Here is a 17,434-nt window from a genome sequence, read left to right as displayed (position 1 = left end):
TAATTGTATGGCAATTACTTATACATATATATTGATGAGTGTGGCATTGTTATTGACTGCCTACTGTTGACAACTTGACATTGTTTTGTCAATAGAAGAGCAAAAACCACTGCTGATGTGCAGATGACAATATAAATAATATCGTATTAACATACTCTACCATACCATAGAGTTAAAAGTAACATACAGATTGGTTAAAATAAACTTTTATTCAAACTGCACAGTTTACAAGTTAATACAAAACCTTGGATACAATACAATAAATCATCGGAATGCAACAGTATGTTTTTGTCACATGTAGCCTATTTATGATACAAATGTGGCAACATTACAGATAGTGACATTATTGTACTTAACGTCCTAAAAAGTGTGACAACAACATAACATAATAGATCAATAAACCGTAATACAAGCAAAATAAAAAAATAAACGGTACAAAAGCATGTGTTGTGAAATGGAATAAAAGCCAAATGTAAATCAATTGTATCGACACAGCCTGTGACCTGGGTTTTTTCTGTCAGAAAGTCCAGGATTCAGTTGCACAGTGTGGTGTTGAATCCTGGGTCTCCGCTTAGTGGTGAGCTTAGAGGACACAATGATGTTGAACTGTAGTCAACATTCAACAAACAGTGTTCACACTTGCTCACTTCCACATTGATGTGTAAACATAACTGTGTCCTTACAGCAAAATGAATAAACATGCGGTTTGTATTTATATGACTATGGATACAAAAGTTTGAGTTTGTTTGTCAGTTTCACTACTAATTAGGCTACAAATATATCTTAACAATGCAGAACTATTTGCTGCTGGTTCATCAATGAAGTTAAGCACGCAAGAACTTCTCACAGATCCAGAAGGTTTGATATGAACATATTGCACAAATCAATTCTCCATTCCCATGCCAGAAGTATGCACACGCACAGTTATCAGACTGTCCACTGACCCTGTTCCTGCAGAGTAAACAGCATCATTTATTTACCACATCCACTCAGTAACTCACATGCAGTGACTTTGAATTACAATGGAAACACTTCTAAAATGTCTCACCCTGTTGTCAGTGGTCTCCCGTCCATCCATGTCCATTTCTCCTGTCTTTTTTTCAGACCAATCCAAGATAATGCATCTCCTTGGTTCAACCCTCTGATGAACTCCTGAACATTTGTAGATTATTAAGCATAATCAACATTATCTAATAAATTCAGGTCGCACGCGCACGCACGCACACGCACACACACACACACACACACACACACACACACACACACACACACACACACACACACACACACACACACACACACACACACACACACATACAATGATGCACTAACCTGTTCTTCGTTGCTGTTGATGATCACCAGGTGTGCTCCTCTCTTCACACATTCTCCTCTACTGTCCTCCCAGGTCTTCTTTTCAGTAGATAAGTAATAACCGCTGTCTCCAAACATCTTCCATCCACAGGGACACGACTTGACTAAACACCAAACAGGAGTTTTAGTGATGGATTTTCAATGTAGGCCTACTGATTATCATGTCTAACCTTTATTTTACCAGGTCACCTGATATCAGAGATCTCTTTTTCAAGTGAGACCTGGCCAAAACTGTTAAAAAGACACATAGGCATACTTGTATTCAATACACAGAAAATTAAAAAGACTGTAATGATTGGGATGGGATAGTTGGGATAATAATAATAATGTATAGGGGACGGGGTTAGTGGACGGTAAACCTATTTATTTATTCTATAAATGTTGTTTCTGTACCTCTTTTAGAAGATGTAACAGTGAGTATATGTTTATCTAGTATTTCATGAACTCTAAATGCCACTCACATTAAGCTCACACTCCTCTTGCACATGTGACCTGACAGGTTTTTCATGGACTCTGCTGCTCATTACATTTTATGACAGAAAGCTAAAGACTGCCCCCTTGTGTCTCAACATGACATAGCAGTACACTGCCTGCACTAAACAGAACCTGTCCTGTACAGTGCTGAGTAGACATTTAGGACCAGAGAATAGAGATATATAGAGACACACTGTTAAGAGTCACCATAAAGAGACAGTAACGCAGTAAAATAGTATTATATGCAGTAATATATATATATTGCTGCATATATATACACATATATATAGTGTGTGTGTGTGTGTGTGTGTGTGTGTGTGTGTGTGTGTGTGTGTGTGTGTGTGTGTGTGTGTGTGTGTGTGTGTGTGTGTGTGTGTGTGTGTGTGTGTGTGTGTGTGTGTGTGTGTGTGTGTGTGTGTGTGTAGCCTATAGATGGCTACCATGTATATAGATTAGATATCACACAACTTCTACAGCACTACAGTATATTAAAATATCTATGACAATAATATACAACAATATCACTTCAAAAAGGTTTGTTACCTGTCTCTCGACACTGGTTTAATTCAGTTTCTAACTGGATTATCTTCAGGGTCTGGTTGTCATAACTGGTCTGGAACTGCTCTCTCTCCAGGGTCAGGTTGTTAATGGCTGATTTATCTGCAAAGGACCAAACGTGTCATGCATCTGTGTGTAAAAGGAGCTTTGAGAAGAAGAACCACCTGGTCAGGTGTGTTTTTTTATGTGAATATATGTGTAAATTACTAGAGAACACACACTATCAAGAGTTAAGCATGGTAGAGTTCTCATGTGAAAAACAAGATGGGGGCTCGCAACTCACTTTTAAAGGCTCCAATTTTATTCACAGTTTTGACCTTGTGGTCTTTTCGTCAAAACGCTGTAAATAAAATGGGAGCATTTTAAATGAGTTGCCCCCACCTTGTTTTTCATGATTCTGTTTTTGCTGTGGCTCAGCACCAAGGAACGGAGGATGTGCGTCATTTTTTCTTTGAGAGTTCTTGTGTGAGACACAAGTGTAATTTTATTGTTGTTAATGCATTAATTTGACCTTTGACACTCTGATACTCACAGTCCATGGCCATGTCTACGGTTCTCACTGTGAATATAGCAAACAGCAGCGTGAGACACACTGCACACGCTCTGGCGACATCTCTGTGGATGGTGAGCTGTCTCTGGACAACTAGAGGATGATAGTACAATAGAGCTCAACTTTAAAATGATCAGCTTCAATGTTTCATGTCAAAGAACTGGGTGAATACTATCATTAAGTGATTTAGTACAATGAACTCAGAACCCCTTCATCTTCAATTTCTGCAAAAAAGTTCATACCTCTGATGTAGTTGTATATTCATCTTACTACTATGCGATTGCAGTGGTGGAAAGTAGCTAAGTACATTTACTTAAGTACTGTACTTAAGTACAATTTTGAGGTATTTGTACTTTACTTGAGTATTTCCAATTTCCAATACTTTAACTTCTACCCATTACATCTCAGAGGCAAATATTGTACTTTTACTCCACTACAATAATTTGAAAACTTTAGTTAGTTACTTTTCAGATATAAATTATGATATTATGAAACATACATTAACCACTTTAGCCCTATTTTATACCTAGGCTATTTGAAAATAGACGATCTACAAGCTCACAACGCGTCGCATCGCGACGCGTTGTGAGCTTGTAGATCTGCTATTTTCAAACATTTTAGTACTTTTACTTTTGGTACTTTAAGTACATTTTGCTGCCAATACTTTTGCACTTTTAATCAAGTAAATTTAGAATTCTGTACTTTTACTTGTAACAAAATATTTTAATATTGCAGTATTGATACTTTTACTTAAGTAAAACATTTGAGTACTTTTTCCACCACTGTGCAATTGTGACTTTCTTAAAAATGGCAGATGATGAAATGAAAGGTGAAATAAAACACAAGGAGGAACAGGCTCTAATGTTAATAATATTTTTTTGATTGTCATTCATCCAACATGGTGGCGTGTCTCTTGTAATCATTGGTAACTAATACTTTAGATATTGGGTGACAAGCTGCTGTAGTAGCCTAATGATGTGAGAAGAGATAGAAACACATAGATGTGTTAATCAGTGTTGATTTTGTCAACTAAAACTATGACGAAAAATGTTAGTCGGCTACCTTTTTTCACTGACAAAAACTAAATAAAAACTAAGCTACGATGACTAAGACTAAATATATTGACAATTTTGTCAACAAATAAAAACTAGACTAGAGATTCAGTAGAACTAAGTCAAGTCATTTGATGTTTGGTTGCGCTCTGAAAATAGCAGATCTACAAGCTCACAACGCTGCGACGCGTTGTGAGCTTGTAGAACTGCTAGTTTCAGCATGCAACCAAGTTTAAAACCAGCCATTACGACGCCATCAAGGCACCGCCAAAATACATTTTAGTCGACTAAATCAACTGTAGATTTAGTCGACTATAATCTTATGATATTTAGTCGACTAAAATTTTCAAAATGTACAAAAAATGAATTTTATTCAAAAGACAATGACTAAAACTAAATCAAACTTTGCTGTCAAAATCAACACTGGTGTTAATGTGTACCTTGATCTCCTGTAACCCCCTGTGAGCCAGAGCCTTGGTCTCGGAGGCTGTCTGGTTCTTCATAAATGCAGTCCATGCTCTCCTCCTCTCCTTTCTCCTCCTGCCTCTCCTCCCTGACTCCTCCATGGTACCTCACACGCTTTGATGTGCCTGGATTGCCAGAAATATCTGCAGACATCTTTAGGAACAATAGAAAAGTAACTCAAGTTAATTAGTAAAAGTACATAATAATGTACATATTAATATAATGCTGATTATATTATAATCAAGATAATGCAACTATTTCCAGTGGTGGAATTTTTTTTTTTTTACTTAAAGTACCAAAAGTACTCATGATGCAGAATGTCCCCATTACAAGTTTTCAAATGTACAAAAATCTTTTGAAAATAGCAGATCTACAAGCTCACAATGCGTCGCATCGCGCGCGACGCATTGTGAGCTTGTAGATCGGCTATTTTCAAATGGCCTAAATGTATATAGGGCTGAAGTGGTTAATGTATGTTTTGTAATAATAAAACAAAATCTACAAAGTAACTAATAACTAAAGTTTTCAAATAATTGTAGTGGAGTAAAATTATAATATTTGCCTCTTGAGATGTAGTGGAGTAAAAGTAAAAGTATTGGAAATTGAAAATACTCAAGTAAAGTACAAATACCTCAAAATTTTACTTAAGTACAGTACTTGAGTACATATACTTAGTTACTTTCCACCACTGACTATTTCTAAATATGTTCAAATGTTATCTTAATACTCACTTTGTCCCAGATCTGTGTTGTCCTACATTGGGCTTCACTGATGTGGCATACACTCTGACCTGCTGTTCTAGTCTGACTTTAAGACTGTCAAAGCAAAGCAAGTAGTTTGAGAGACACTGAATGTGCGTACGTGCTGTGCTGTGCACGCACATGTGCACGCAAACACACAGTGCAGAATGACAATACCCTTCACTGCAGAATGTAAACTTGCGTGACCAACAGATGTGGCTTTCAGATGTGTGAAATCCTGGGCGGGGAAAGTTAATGAAAAGTTCTCTTCACCTCTTTTAACAAGCTGCAGATGCACCCTCAAACAACAGGCCAGTGCATTGAAACAGATTATAGGCAGTAAATTAAATAAGGTAAATTTAGTTTCATTTAGTGTTCATAATAGTGGTGACACTGTTGTATTGTATACTGTATATAATAATAATGACTTGCAATGCATGATGTTGATTGACTGTGCACATCATGGGCAGTGGTGGAAAGTAACTAAGTACATTTACTTAAGTACTGTACTTAAGTACAATTTTGAGGTATTTGTACTTTACTTGAGTATTTCCCATTTCCAATACTTTTACTTCTACTCCACTACATCTCATGAGGCAAATAGTGTACTTTTACTCCACTACAATTATTATAAAACTTTAGTTACTAGTTACTTTGTAGATTTTGATTATTAATATCAAAACATACATTAACCACTTCAGCCCTAAATACATTTTGTCCATTTGAAAATAGCCGATCTACAAGCTCACAATGCGATGCGACGCATTGTGAGCTTGTAGATCGGCTATTTTCAAAAGTTTTTTATACATTTGAAAACTTGAAATGTGACATTCTGCATAATTAGTACTTTCTACTTTTGGTACTTTAAGTACATGTTGATACCAATACTATTGTACTTTTACTCAAGTAAATTTAGAATTCCATAGTTTTACTTGTAACAGAGTATTTCTATATTGCAGTATTGATACTTTTACTTAAGTAAAACATTTGAGTACTCTTTCCACCACTGATCATGGGTAGTTTGTGGTCAATGACACCTGCACAATGCAGGCAACAGAGTGAGTTAAACACACAACTCACCTCTTCCTGTCTGCTGTTATATTTCCTGCAGCAGAAACAGCAGTGCTGTTTGCATCATTCATATACAATTTGTATTTTTGTAATATTAAAGCGATGGCCATTGTATTGTAACAGTGAGCATAATGTCACCTCAGTTATCCTTTTAGTTCAAATTCTAGTGAATGTCATTGTGTACACGTTGATCTGCACAGAGTCCAAGCTTTATTTAATACATTACACAGGATCTGTTGTTTCACTGGAGCAGATACTGAAGGTCCTTTAACCTTAAAGCGGCACTATGTAACTTATTTCTTAATGAATACAATGTCATTTTGTCCAACATGTATGGTAGAGTATGTTAATACAAAACTATATAGCTTCATACAATTGGGTGGTTGTATTTTGTCTCCCTGCTCTTCTATTGAGATCATGTCAAAGGTCATGTCTCACGTAGACACAGGATCTGACACGGATTTTGACCTGATGGTCAAGATTCAACGTTTTACACATCAAAGAAATGATAATGAACTGACCAATGCATACACTTAATTAATTAATTAATTAATTCTGAATCATCTTTTACTTCAGCAAGAAAGACTGACTTCCACCCAGTAGACCTAATGTATGTTCACAGACGCACTATCGCCACTAGATGGCAGCCTTAGAACACGACATCCTTGTTTATTAAATGATGTCCAATTTGAGGCTATAGTTTAGTTTGCCTCCAAAATGTCATTATAGGCAATTGGCAATTTAGCCACTTAAGCCCTATTTTAAATATTTGTTCAACATTTTGAATTAGCCTATTTTCGCTATTTGAGAAAAAAAAAAGGAAATTTTACTTGTACTCCACTACATCTCAGAGGCAAATATTGTACTTTTACTCCACTAAAATTATTTGAAAACTTTAGTTACTAGTTACTTTGCAGATATCAATTATTATATTATAAGACACACATTAACCACTTTAGCCCTATTTTCTATGTAGGCTATTTGAAAATAGCAGATCTACAAGCTCACAACGCGTTGCATCATGAAGCGGTGTGTGCTTGTAGATCTGCTATTTTCAAACATGTGAGTACTTTTTGAGTATCTTCCGTATTGTTAAATAAAAAGCATTTTAATCCGATTGGCAGCCATTTTTGTCATGGAGTTGTAATGTATCAGACTGCGATACACCTCCCAACCGATAGGCTCGCGTAGTTGAAAGCATATGAAGGACATTTGAGAAAATGGCCACCGATCGGATTAAAATGCTTTTTCATTGAACAATACGGAAGATACGGTGTACTTAGACCCAAACGTTTCAACTTGTTACATCCGTGGCCATGGGGTCAGCACTTTATATTTGAAATCTGAACGTGTATGTAGATGTAGGGGTTGTAAATGAAAAAATAAATAAAAACAGAAAAAACAGGAACAAGTTGCGCAAGTTGAACATGTTTCAGGGCTAATAATGGGCGTGATGAATGGGCGTCCCCGTGACTTTTTTTTTTTGTTTTTAACAAAACAACCAGCTTCTTCCAAACGCGCTCGTCTTGACGCGCACCATGGCGACAACAACCCCGGCTAGTGGCGCTGCGCTCAGGCCGCTGATCACAGCCCTCCGCGGGGGCCGCAGGTCCTCCAGGGCCCCCCTGGAGCTGCTGCTGGAGGGTCCCTACCACCGGCTGTCTCCATGCAGACGCCTCAATGGACAGGCAGCGACCACCGACACTGCTGCTGCTGCTGCTGCTGCCACTTCCACCAGCACCTCGATCCCGGGGAAATATAAAAGCATCAGCGACCTTCCAGGACCAAGTGTGGCCACCACTCTGTATGGGTTGTTTGTGAAAGGATACGCCAACAGGACCCACTACATGCAAGTAATGTCACTTTATATACGTTTTCTTTAGTGATGTGTACCACTACCTAAAGTAACTAAGTACATTTACTCAAGTACATTTTTTTTTTTTTTTTACTTTACTGGAGCATTTCCAATTTTCAATACTTTTACTTCTACTCCACTACAATTATTGGAAAACTTTAGTTACTAGTGTTAAATACCAATAATAATAAATTGCAGTGGAGTAAAAGTACAATATTTGCCTCTGAGATGTAGTGGAGTAGAAGTAAAAGTATTGGAAATTGGAAATGCTCAAGTACAAATACCTCAGAATTGTACTTGAGTACATGTACTTAGTTACTTTCCACCACTGGTGGGCACCAATTAAGAGTAGGCACTTCAGTGTTAAATGTGTTGTTTTTTTCCAAAATGTAAAAAAGTAAAATATTTTGACTTTTTTTTTGTCAGTAAAAAAGTATACACGATAACAAACATGCTTAAACATTCGACAATTAAGGTCTAATAATATTTCTACAATTGCTACAAATTGCTACAAAGCCTGTATGTCCATTGTCCAGTCATTTTGGGGCATAAACAAGAAGTTGAAGGAGAAATTCAGTCTGATAATGATGTACCGTGCATGACATGTTCACATCATGTATACTTTACATTATTTAAGACCTGTTTAATCTTTAAATGATGTCCCTAGTGCCCACCGATCCTGTATCCTTTCAAACACCACCAGCAGCAATATAGAGTTGCAGCAGAACAGATCTCGTTTGAGATGCACTTTGAACACAAATCTCCTCTTCTGGGGGTCCCTGGCACAAATACATCTTTTTCACATCCGCCGCCAAATACACATCATGTGGGGGTCCTTGACATGAAAACGTTTGAGAACTAAACTGCTCCAGAGAAACGCTGCAGGTTCAAGTTTAAACTATTGTGGAGCTTGGCTGGAATTAATAGAGCTACTGCATTTCCTCTGCATTGGACCACACCTCCTCCATGAGGGGGCCACATTCCTTACCTGTCCCAAACTCTTGTTTTACTCATTTTATATTTTATTTGATAAATTCGATGTATTCTCACTTAACCCCTTAAGACGATTCTACAAAACGTTTTTTTTTTTAAAATGTCTTCTAAAAACTTTTTTTTTTTTAAAACGTGTTACTATGTCAGTGGTTCTCAAACTTTTTCATGTATATGTATGTATATGTATATGTATTTGGCCAAGGACCCCATCTCAAAATATTTAGTTCCAGGGACCCCCCCCCAGAAGCAAAGATTTGCGTTACAAATGTTTGCTTGAAAAAAAAAGAAAAATTGAATATTTTCACACATTTTTACGATTTCTCAAAAATAGCAGATCTACAAGCTCATATGCCGCGCTATGAGCTTGTAGATCTGCTATTTTTGAATAGCCAAAGTGTAAAATAATGCTCTTTTTTTAGCTCAAATTAAAAAAGATGCGACACCGATGCGTTCCAGGTCTTAATGGGCGAACGTTTATTTGCATTTTTTTATTCATTACAGATCGACCACAAGCGCATCTACGGGCCCATTTGGCGATCCAAGTTCGGCTCGCTGGAGGTGATCAACGTGGCCTCTCCGGAGCTCATAGCCCAGGTGATCAGACAGGAGGGCCGCTATCCCGTCCGCACCGACCTCCCTCACTGGAGGGAGTACCGTGACCTGAGGGGACAAGCCTACGGTCTCCATGTGGAGTGAGTGAGTGGGTTGGCTTTGACCCATTAACCCAGGGGTCTTCGACAGGGGGTCCGGGACCCCTAGGGGGTCCTCAGAGCTACTACAGGGGGTCCGCCAAATCTTTGTGTGATATGATTTTTATTTTTTACCTTAACCACTTGAACCCTAGCATCCCTATTCTGAGGAGAACTTTAGCCAAAAAATAGCAGATCTATAAGCTCACAACGCCTCGCAGCGCGAGGCGTTGTGAGCTTGTAGATCTGCTATTTTTTTAGAGGTGTTTAGTGTAGAGGGAAAAAAGAGCAGACCAAAAAAAAAGTTGAATCTGAAACACAATTTTATACAATACAGAGGGGGTCACGTTGTAGACACGGAAATAAACAAAGAGTGTCTGGGCCCTGGGGGTGGGGTAGGGTCTCCTTTATCCACCGGAGCAAAAACATTTTTACCGCGATCGGCCATTTTATTGCTATCGCCCGTTGAATAAGGCTCGTTTTCACAAAAAAAAACGTTTTTTGGGATGTCGTCACATCCGTCAATCCCTTCTCTCAGAGTCAAGGGATCATTCCTAAGTTGTGTTAGAGCACCTTCTTGTGGGATTTTTTTGTTGGAACGCATATATTATGCGTTCTTGGCAGGCAAAGTGTTTAAAACCATTTTTCCAAAAATGTAAAGAAAAAAAAATAGCAGATCTACGAGCTCTGAGCTTGTGTATCTGCTATTTTTGAATATAGCCAACGCTAAAATCTAAAATGACACAGATGCTTTCCTTGGTTTAAATGGTTTTAATGGTGTTGTCGGGCCAACGGTGTCATTATCTACAAGCTCACAGATCGGTTATAGGCTATACATCTTGGATTGCAGCTTTAATCTAGGTCAGGGTTGCCAGATCTGCTTATTTTCAATAATTTCAATATTTTATTTGAAAATAGCCGATCTACAAGCTCACAACGCGTCGCATCGCGACGCGTTGTGAGATTGTAGATCTGCTATTTTCAAATAGCTGATGTATGTGTTAAAGTGCTCATGTGGCCCATAGTCGCTTCTTTTGGGCTGGTTTTCCTAAACATGGTTGCTTGTTTCTCTCACAGAATCTGGCAACACTGATCTACAGTAGGTGTGGGGTGTGAGTAAGGCCAGTTCATGGTGGACTTACATAGTCTTAGTATAACCCAAAAGCAGTGGCTCGGGAGGCAAAGCGGCCGTCTTGGAATCCGAAAGGGTCTCGGTTCGATCGCCGATTCCTCCTTGGCCGCATGTCAGAGTGTCCTTGAGCAAGACACTCAGCTCCTAATTGCACCCAATGAGCAGGTTGATGCCTTGCATAGCTTCCTCTGCTGTTGGGTGTGATTTCTTTGGGCTGTTCAAAAATAACAGCCAAAGAAAATCTTAGAATGACACTGATGCGTTTCCCGGATTGAATGGGTAGACCCATTTAGACCTGTGGCCGATTCAATGAAATTGCACGTTGCCAAGCGCGTTGGATAAAAGGCGCTATAGAACCATGCAGTAACCATTTCTTATTTACCTGTTCCCCTTCTTTCCCCACAACGTCTTTAATCCAACCGTCTACCACCATCCCACCCAGTGTTGATTTTGACAGCAAATTTTGATTTAGTTTTAGTCATAGTCTTTCGAATAAAATTCCATTTAGTTTTAGTCATATTTTAGTCATCTGAATTGTTTTAGTTTTTGTCTAGTTTTAGTCGACTAAATATCATATGATTAAAGTCGACTAAATCTACAGTTGATTTAGTCGACTAAAATATATTTTGGCGGTGCCTTGATGGTGCGTAATGGCTGATTTTACACTTGGTTGCATGCTGAAAATAGACGATCTACAAGCTCAAAACGATCTACAAGCTCAAAACGATCTACAAGCTCAAAACGTGTCGCAGTGCGAAGCTTGTAGATCTGCTATTTTCAGAGCGCAACACCCGAGTGCAACCAAACATAAAATGACTTGTCTTTTAGTTCTACTGGATCTCCTTTCCATTAGTCCCTCCCTAACGTTTTAGTCTAGTTTTTATTTGTTGACGAAATTGTCAATACATTTAGTCTTAGTCATCAAAGCTTAGTTTTTATTTCGTTTTTATTTAGTTTTCGTCAGTGAAACAAGGTAGTCGACAAACATTTTTCGTCGTAGTTTTAGTCGACGAAATCAACGCTGACATTCCCACCGTCCCTCCCATTCAGCACCGGTCCAGAGTGGTACCGAATGCGTAGCGCCCTGAACCCCAAGATGCTGAAGCTACGCGAGGTGTCGGCCTACGCGCCCGTCATCCACCAGGTGGTCGGTGACCTGCTCCAACGCATCGAGGTGCTCCGCCTGCGCAGCCCGGACCAGGCGACCATCTCGGACCTGCCCGCCGAGCTCTACAGATTTGGGTTCGAAGGTGGGTAATCGGGTCCTAAAACAAAACGACACAAACTACGTTAGGTCATTTCAATCTCAGTTGGTCAGAGACATTCCAACCATGCTGGCTTGAGAACAATGCAATAGCAGGGATGCAATAGCAGAATATGCCAATTCGGTTTTTAAAGCTGACGTTATTTTGTAGTCCGACGTCACTTCCGTCTGAACCCGTAAATCTTTTTACAATAGCCTCTATTTTTAAGAAATGAACCATTGAGGGTTAAAAAGGGTCTTTATGTTAATATCATTGACAGTAAAAAGTAGGCTAATATATATATTTATATACATATTTATTATATATTATTATTTGTTATTATTGTTATATTTTAAATTTTGTATTGTTTCATTATAACATAAACCTAACATTATAGACCAATTATTTGTTTACTAACATTGAGACTGGACGCACAGGTGATTGTTTCACTCAATCAATTCTCAACCTGTTGTTTCGGGGTGCGCTGGTTTCAGCACACCCCGACCCCCTCTTGTGTGTTGGCTTGTGAGGATACTGGTTGCACGCATACTGGTTCTTATCAGTGTGACGTCGTCTGTTAAGGGGTCTATTTCTAAACCTAACCTCAGTAAAACAATGCCTAAACCTAACCTTATTCCTACACTTAACCTCAGTAAAACTATGCCTAAACCTAACCTTATTCCTATATGTAACCTCAGTAAAACTATGCCTAGTCCCACCGCACTTTTATTTGACCTCTGGGGCGGAATCTGCCAGTGCTTTGTCAATGCAAATGCGTGGATTCATTCATGGTCTTGCGGATCTTTCCGCTTGTCGCGCACATCTTGCGGTTTATGCGCTCTATGCTGCTTTTCCTCCTCTGTCCAATCGGGTGAGTGGAAGGCGGACCGTCCCAAGACTCAGGAAGCGACATGGTGCTATAGCAATAGAGCCTCTGGTTGTAGCTGTTGCATGGGAGGGTCCTGAAAGTGAGTGACAGGTGGGTCACTCCGTTTATTTAGAATGCGCTGGCTGCAAAAAACTGTGGCCGCGCACAACCTGAGATTAACAGCGGCCAACCATGTTTTGTTGGGACCGCGCCCCTAAACCTAACCTTATTCCTAAACGTAACCTCAGTAAAACTAATACAAGAATACTATTAGGGAGAGGGGGGGTACATTTACTCAAGTACTGTACTTAAGTACCCATTTTCATGTTACTTGAGTATTTACACATTTCAATACTTTTACTTCTACTTCACTACATCTCAAAGGCAAATATTGTACTTTTACTCCACTACAATAATTTGACAACTTTGGTTACCTTGTAGACTTTGATTATTATTACAAAACCACTTCAGCCCTATACATTTGAAAATAGCCGATCTACAAGCTCACAATGCGTCGGATCGGCTATTTTCAAAAGATGTTTTGTTTATTTGAAAACTTGTGAAATGGGACATTTCTGCATGATGAGTACTTTCTACTTTTGGTACTTTTAAGTACATTTTGACCAATACATTTGCACTTTTACTCAAGTACATTTTGAATTCCCGGACTCTTTAACTTGTAACAGAGTACTTCTAGATTGCAGTGTTGATACTTTTCCTTAAGTAAAACATTTGAGTACACTTTTTCCCACCACCGCTTGCTCACGCAGGGATCTCGTCCATCCTGTTCGAGACGCGTCTGGGCTGTCTCCTGGAGGAGATCCCGGAGGACACGCTGCGCTTCATCTCCGCCGTCAACTCCATGATGACGCTGTCCGAGACCGTCCTGTTCATGCCCCGCTGGACCCGCTCCTTCCTGCCCTACTGGGACCGCTTTGTCCAGGCCTGGGACGACCTCTACGGCGTAGGTAGGTAAGAGCTAGCCTGGTAAACCCCCCCCCCCTTCCGGAAATCTAATTTGCATTTGATTTCAGGAATTGGTCTTGCCTGCAGACCTGTATGGGCAATTTGGCTGTGGGCTGGAGCTGGGCGGTAGTAATACTCTTGACTGACAACCCCTTCAGCCAATCAGCAGTTCGTTCCCCTTCAGCCAATCAGCAGTTCGAATTTGTATATCTGCTATTTTTGAAAAATCGTGAAAATGTGTGCAAATCTTTGAATGTATATATATATATATATATATATATTTTTTTTTAATTATATTTTTACATCAAATCTTTGCTTCTGGGGATTATACAAATGTTTTCTTCAAACTTATGTTGCTATAATATCAGTGGTTCTCAAACTTTTTCATGTCAAGGACCCCCAAAATTATATGTATTTGACCCCCATCTTAAAATATGTTGTTCCAGGGACCTCCAGAAGCAAAGATTTGAGTTACAAATGTTCGCTTTAAAAATACATTTTGCCGCGCTATGAGCTTGTATATCTGCTATTCTTTAATATAGACAAAGTATAAGATAATGGTTAAAGTTGGTTAAAAAATCTAAAATGACAGATGCTTTCCCGGGTCACAATGGGTTAAGTTATTTTGGTAGTGATGGTACTGAGTTACTGTAGCTCGTCTGAGATTCCTCAGGCCGGCGGGGCGTGGTCTGCGCTGCGTTGCTGGAGTTTGATTTACAGGCCAGCCGAGGACATACTGCTCCAGAGTCGGTGGCCCAGTTCCAGTGTACACACACATGGACTTTGAGACGCAATTCCTGCTAAATCCACGATAGCTCAGGGCTGTCCCAATGTCAAATCGTCAAGTGCATGAGAGCTAGGGCTCTTTTGGCAGACTTTGAGACCTTTTGTTCACCAGTGTTGATTTCGTCGACTAAAACTAGGCCGAAAAATACCTTTATTCACTGAAGAAAACGAAATATAAACTAAATAAAAACTAACCTACGATGACTAAAACTAAGACTAAATATATTGACGATTTCGTCAACAAATAAAAACTAGACTAAAATGTTAGTGAGGGACTAGTGGAGTGGAGAAGAGATCCAGTAGAACTAAAAAAATAGTTTTTTATAACACATCGACCGCCAGAGGTTAATCTCATAATGTACTCACCAGTGCCAAGGTGTTTTTGTTGTTTTTTTGTTTTTTTCATGTCGCCATAGATCTTGTTAAAATCCTTAAGATTGAGCCGTACACGGTCTCTTTACATCCGCGACATCCCACTGTATCTCTCAGTGAAAACCACGTGTCAAACGGGGTATCCATGTTGTAGTTAGAGCGGATTACGTTAAACAGTGAAATGCGAGGAGAAAAAACTACAGGAAGAGAATTGAGTTTCAGTTTCGTCTGTAGAACGAGGGCGGACGTGATCGTCAAAACCGGATCCCAGATAATTCCGTTTCCGGTCATCAAACCGGAAACGGAAGTGGATCAAAAAAATTCCGAAAGTGCACCCGGAAATTTTTAGCGCGAAAAGACCGTGGACCGTAGGGCTACGGTCTCGGCGCTTAACAGTTGGATTTAACGGACCGTAGGACTACGTTCTTGGCGGTTAATGTGTTAATGTTTGGTTGCGCTCTGAAAATAGCAGATCTACAAGCTCACAACGTGCTTATTTTGGAACATTGTGGATAGTCTATAGTCATTAATTTCAAATTATATCGTTGATAGACTCATATTCATTCATATATGTTTTGGCGATAGATGTATATTAATTCATAAATTCACTGTACATCATATTTATTGATACACTGTATGTTCATATTCACTGTGCATTATATTTATTGATAAGCGTATGTTCATATTCACTGTACATTATATTTATTGATAAGCTGTATGTTCACTAACAGTGCAGATATCAAGGGCCACCAGCTCAGTATTTAGTTTGGTTCTTGACTCTTGCTTCATTCTCACCGCTGTTGCTGCCATGACTCCTGGATTTCCCTCTGGGGATAAGCAAACGTTTATCTTATCTTATAAACAGGCTGACGCTCCCAATTAATTACATTACATTATGGAAACTGACCCTCACTTTATCTCTGTCGTTGATAAGCAACAACTGTCATTGTCAAGATAAACACGATGTCACAAGTGCTGTCTCATTGTCAATGGTGTAAAGTAACTAAGTATATTTACTCAAATACTGTACTTAAGTACAATTTAGTGTATGAATCTACTCATGGACTTCTCTTTGCGTTTTGGGGCAGCCAACCGCCTCATCAACAAGCGGTTGGCAGAGATCGAGGCCCAGGTGCGGCAGGGCCGGCCTGCAGAGGGCATGTACCTCACCTACCTGCTGTCCTCGGACAAGATCTCCCTGCCCGAGGTCTACACCAGCCTCACTGAGCTCCTGCTGGGCGGAGTCGACACGGTAAGAAATCAGCAGTGGGGGGGGGGACGGTGGCGCAGTCGGTAGCGCTGTCGCCTCACAGCTAGAAGGTCCTGGGTTCGATTCGCGCCGGGGGGGCGCTGTGGGCGCTGGGGGGCGTGTTCTCTCGTCTGCGTCATCCCTAGGTGGGGTTGGCGAAAACACGGGGTTGTTCTAAGGATAGGATAATTCCTTTTAAGGATAATTCCTTTTTAACAGGACGTTCATGAAAGTCCTTGCGGGCTTGTTTCCAATGAGGGCCTGTGAGCAATTAGGGGTTAAGAGTCTTGCTCAGGGACAAATTTCATTTCATCGACACATATGCTGGGCGTGGCCTGGAATCGTACCTGGGGCAACCAGGGCCTCTGGCTCCCTAGGCGGGCTCACTAACCACTCAGCCATGGCCACCCCTTCTCCCCGTGTTTCCTAGGGTAGGTACCCTCACAAAAACATGTAGTAATCCTGGTCGCTATACCGCCTCCCCCATGACAGCCGGGGCGCCTGATGGAGAGGAAAGGAACTGGTTGGAATAACGTGTTCCTTCCATGCGCTACGTCCAACCGGGGGAAACTCCCCCCTGTCGGGTGATAAGAAGCGGCCTGTTCGCTCCTCATGCATTTAAGGAGGCATGAGCTTCAGCTTGGGCTCTCCCTAGGCTGGCAGAGGGAGAGTAGCGCCCAGGATTACATAGGCAATTGGCACTGGGTGAAAGAAATATGGGTTACAAAAATCGTGGGATAAAAATTATAAATAAAAAATAAATAAAATCAGCAGTTGTGGGAAAGGTACTCACATTTTTTCACAATATTGCAATGTAAAAATACTCTGTGAGGGCGCGGTCAAACCACACTTTTATTTTACCTCTGGGGCGGAATCTGCCAATGCTTTGTCAATGCAAATGCATGGATTCTTGGTCAAAACATCGCAAGACCATTAGTCCATGGGCCAGACCAGAAGTCAGGGACACGAAAGGTGGCAAAATCTCATTGGCACCATTTT

The 17,434-nt window shown here is 40.0% G+C and overlaps 2 protein-coding genes across 3 annotated transcripts in view; one reads left to right on the top strand and one right to left on the bottom strand.

Moving 5' to 3' along the window:
• Positions 1–1,186: 1,186 nt before the first annotated feature.
• Positions 1,187–5,258, bottom strand: LOC308080480 (uncharacterized protein; the record flags this gene model as incomplete). The annotated part of the gene is made up of 6 exons (XM_080422378.1): positions 5,202–5,258; positions 4,446–4,623; positions 2,936–3,046; positions 2,389–2,505; positions 1,319–1,475; positions 1,187–1,190 (listed from the first exon to the last, which is right to left on the bottom strand). The coding sequence occupies exons 2-6, from the start codon at positions 4,621–4,623 to the stop codon at positions 1,187–1,189; spliced, it is 567 nt and encodes a 188-aa protein (XP_080278504.1). The 5' UTR covers positions 5,202–5,258.
• A 2,557-nt stretch (positions 5,259–7,815) lies between these two features.
• Positions 7,816–17,434, top strand: part of cyp27a2 (cytochrome P450 family 27 subfamily A member 2) — a 38,650-nt gene continuing 29,031 nt past the window's right edge. For both annotated transcript variants that reach the window (XR_013932725.1, XM_080422642.1), the window contains exons 1-5: positions 7,816–8,134; positions 9,631–9,821; positions 12,001–12,200; positions 13,833–14,030; positions 16,275–16,438. Coding sequence is in view for 1 of the 2 variants with exons in the window: in XM_080422642.1 (XP_080278768.1) it covers positions 7,820–8,134; positions 9,631–9,821; positions 12,001–12,200; positions 13,833–14,030; positions 16,275–16,438 (1,068 nt within the window). In the remaining variant the exon portion in view is untranslated. The remainder of the gene's footprint in view (positions 8,135–9,630; positions 9,822–12,000; positions 12,201–13,832; positions 14,031–16,274; positions 16,439–17,434) is intronic.

Source organism: Gymnoscopelus braueri (genome assembly GCF_963280865.1).
Source record: "Gymnoscopelus braueri genome assembly, chromosome: 24".
Lineage (NCBI taxonomy): Eukaryota > Metazoa > Chordata > Actinopteri > Myctophiformes > Myctophidae > Gymnoscopelus > Gymnoscopelus braueri.
The sequence above is the reverse complement of the archived record's forward strand: the minus strand, read 5'-3'. Positions and strand labels throughout refer to the sequence as shown.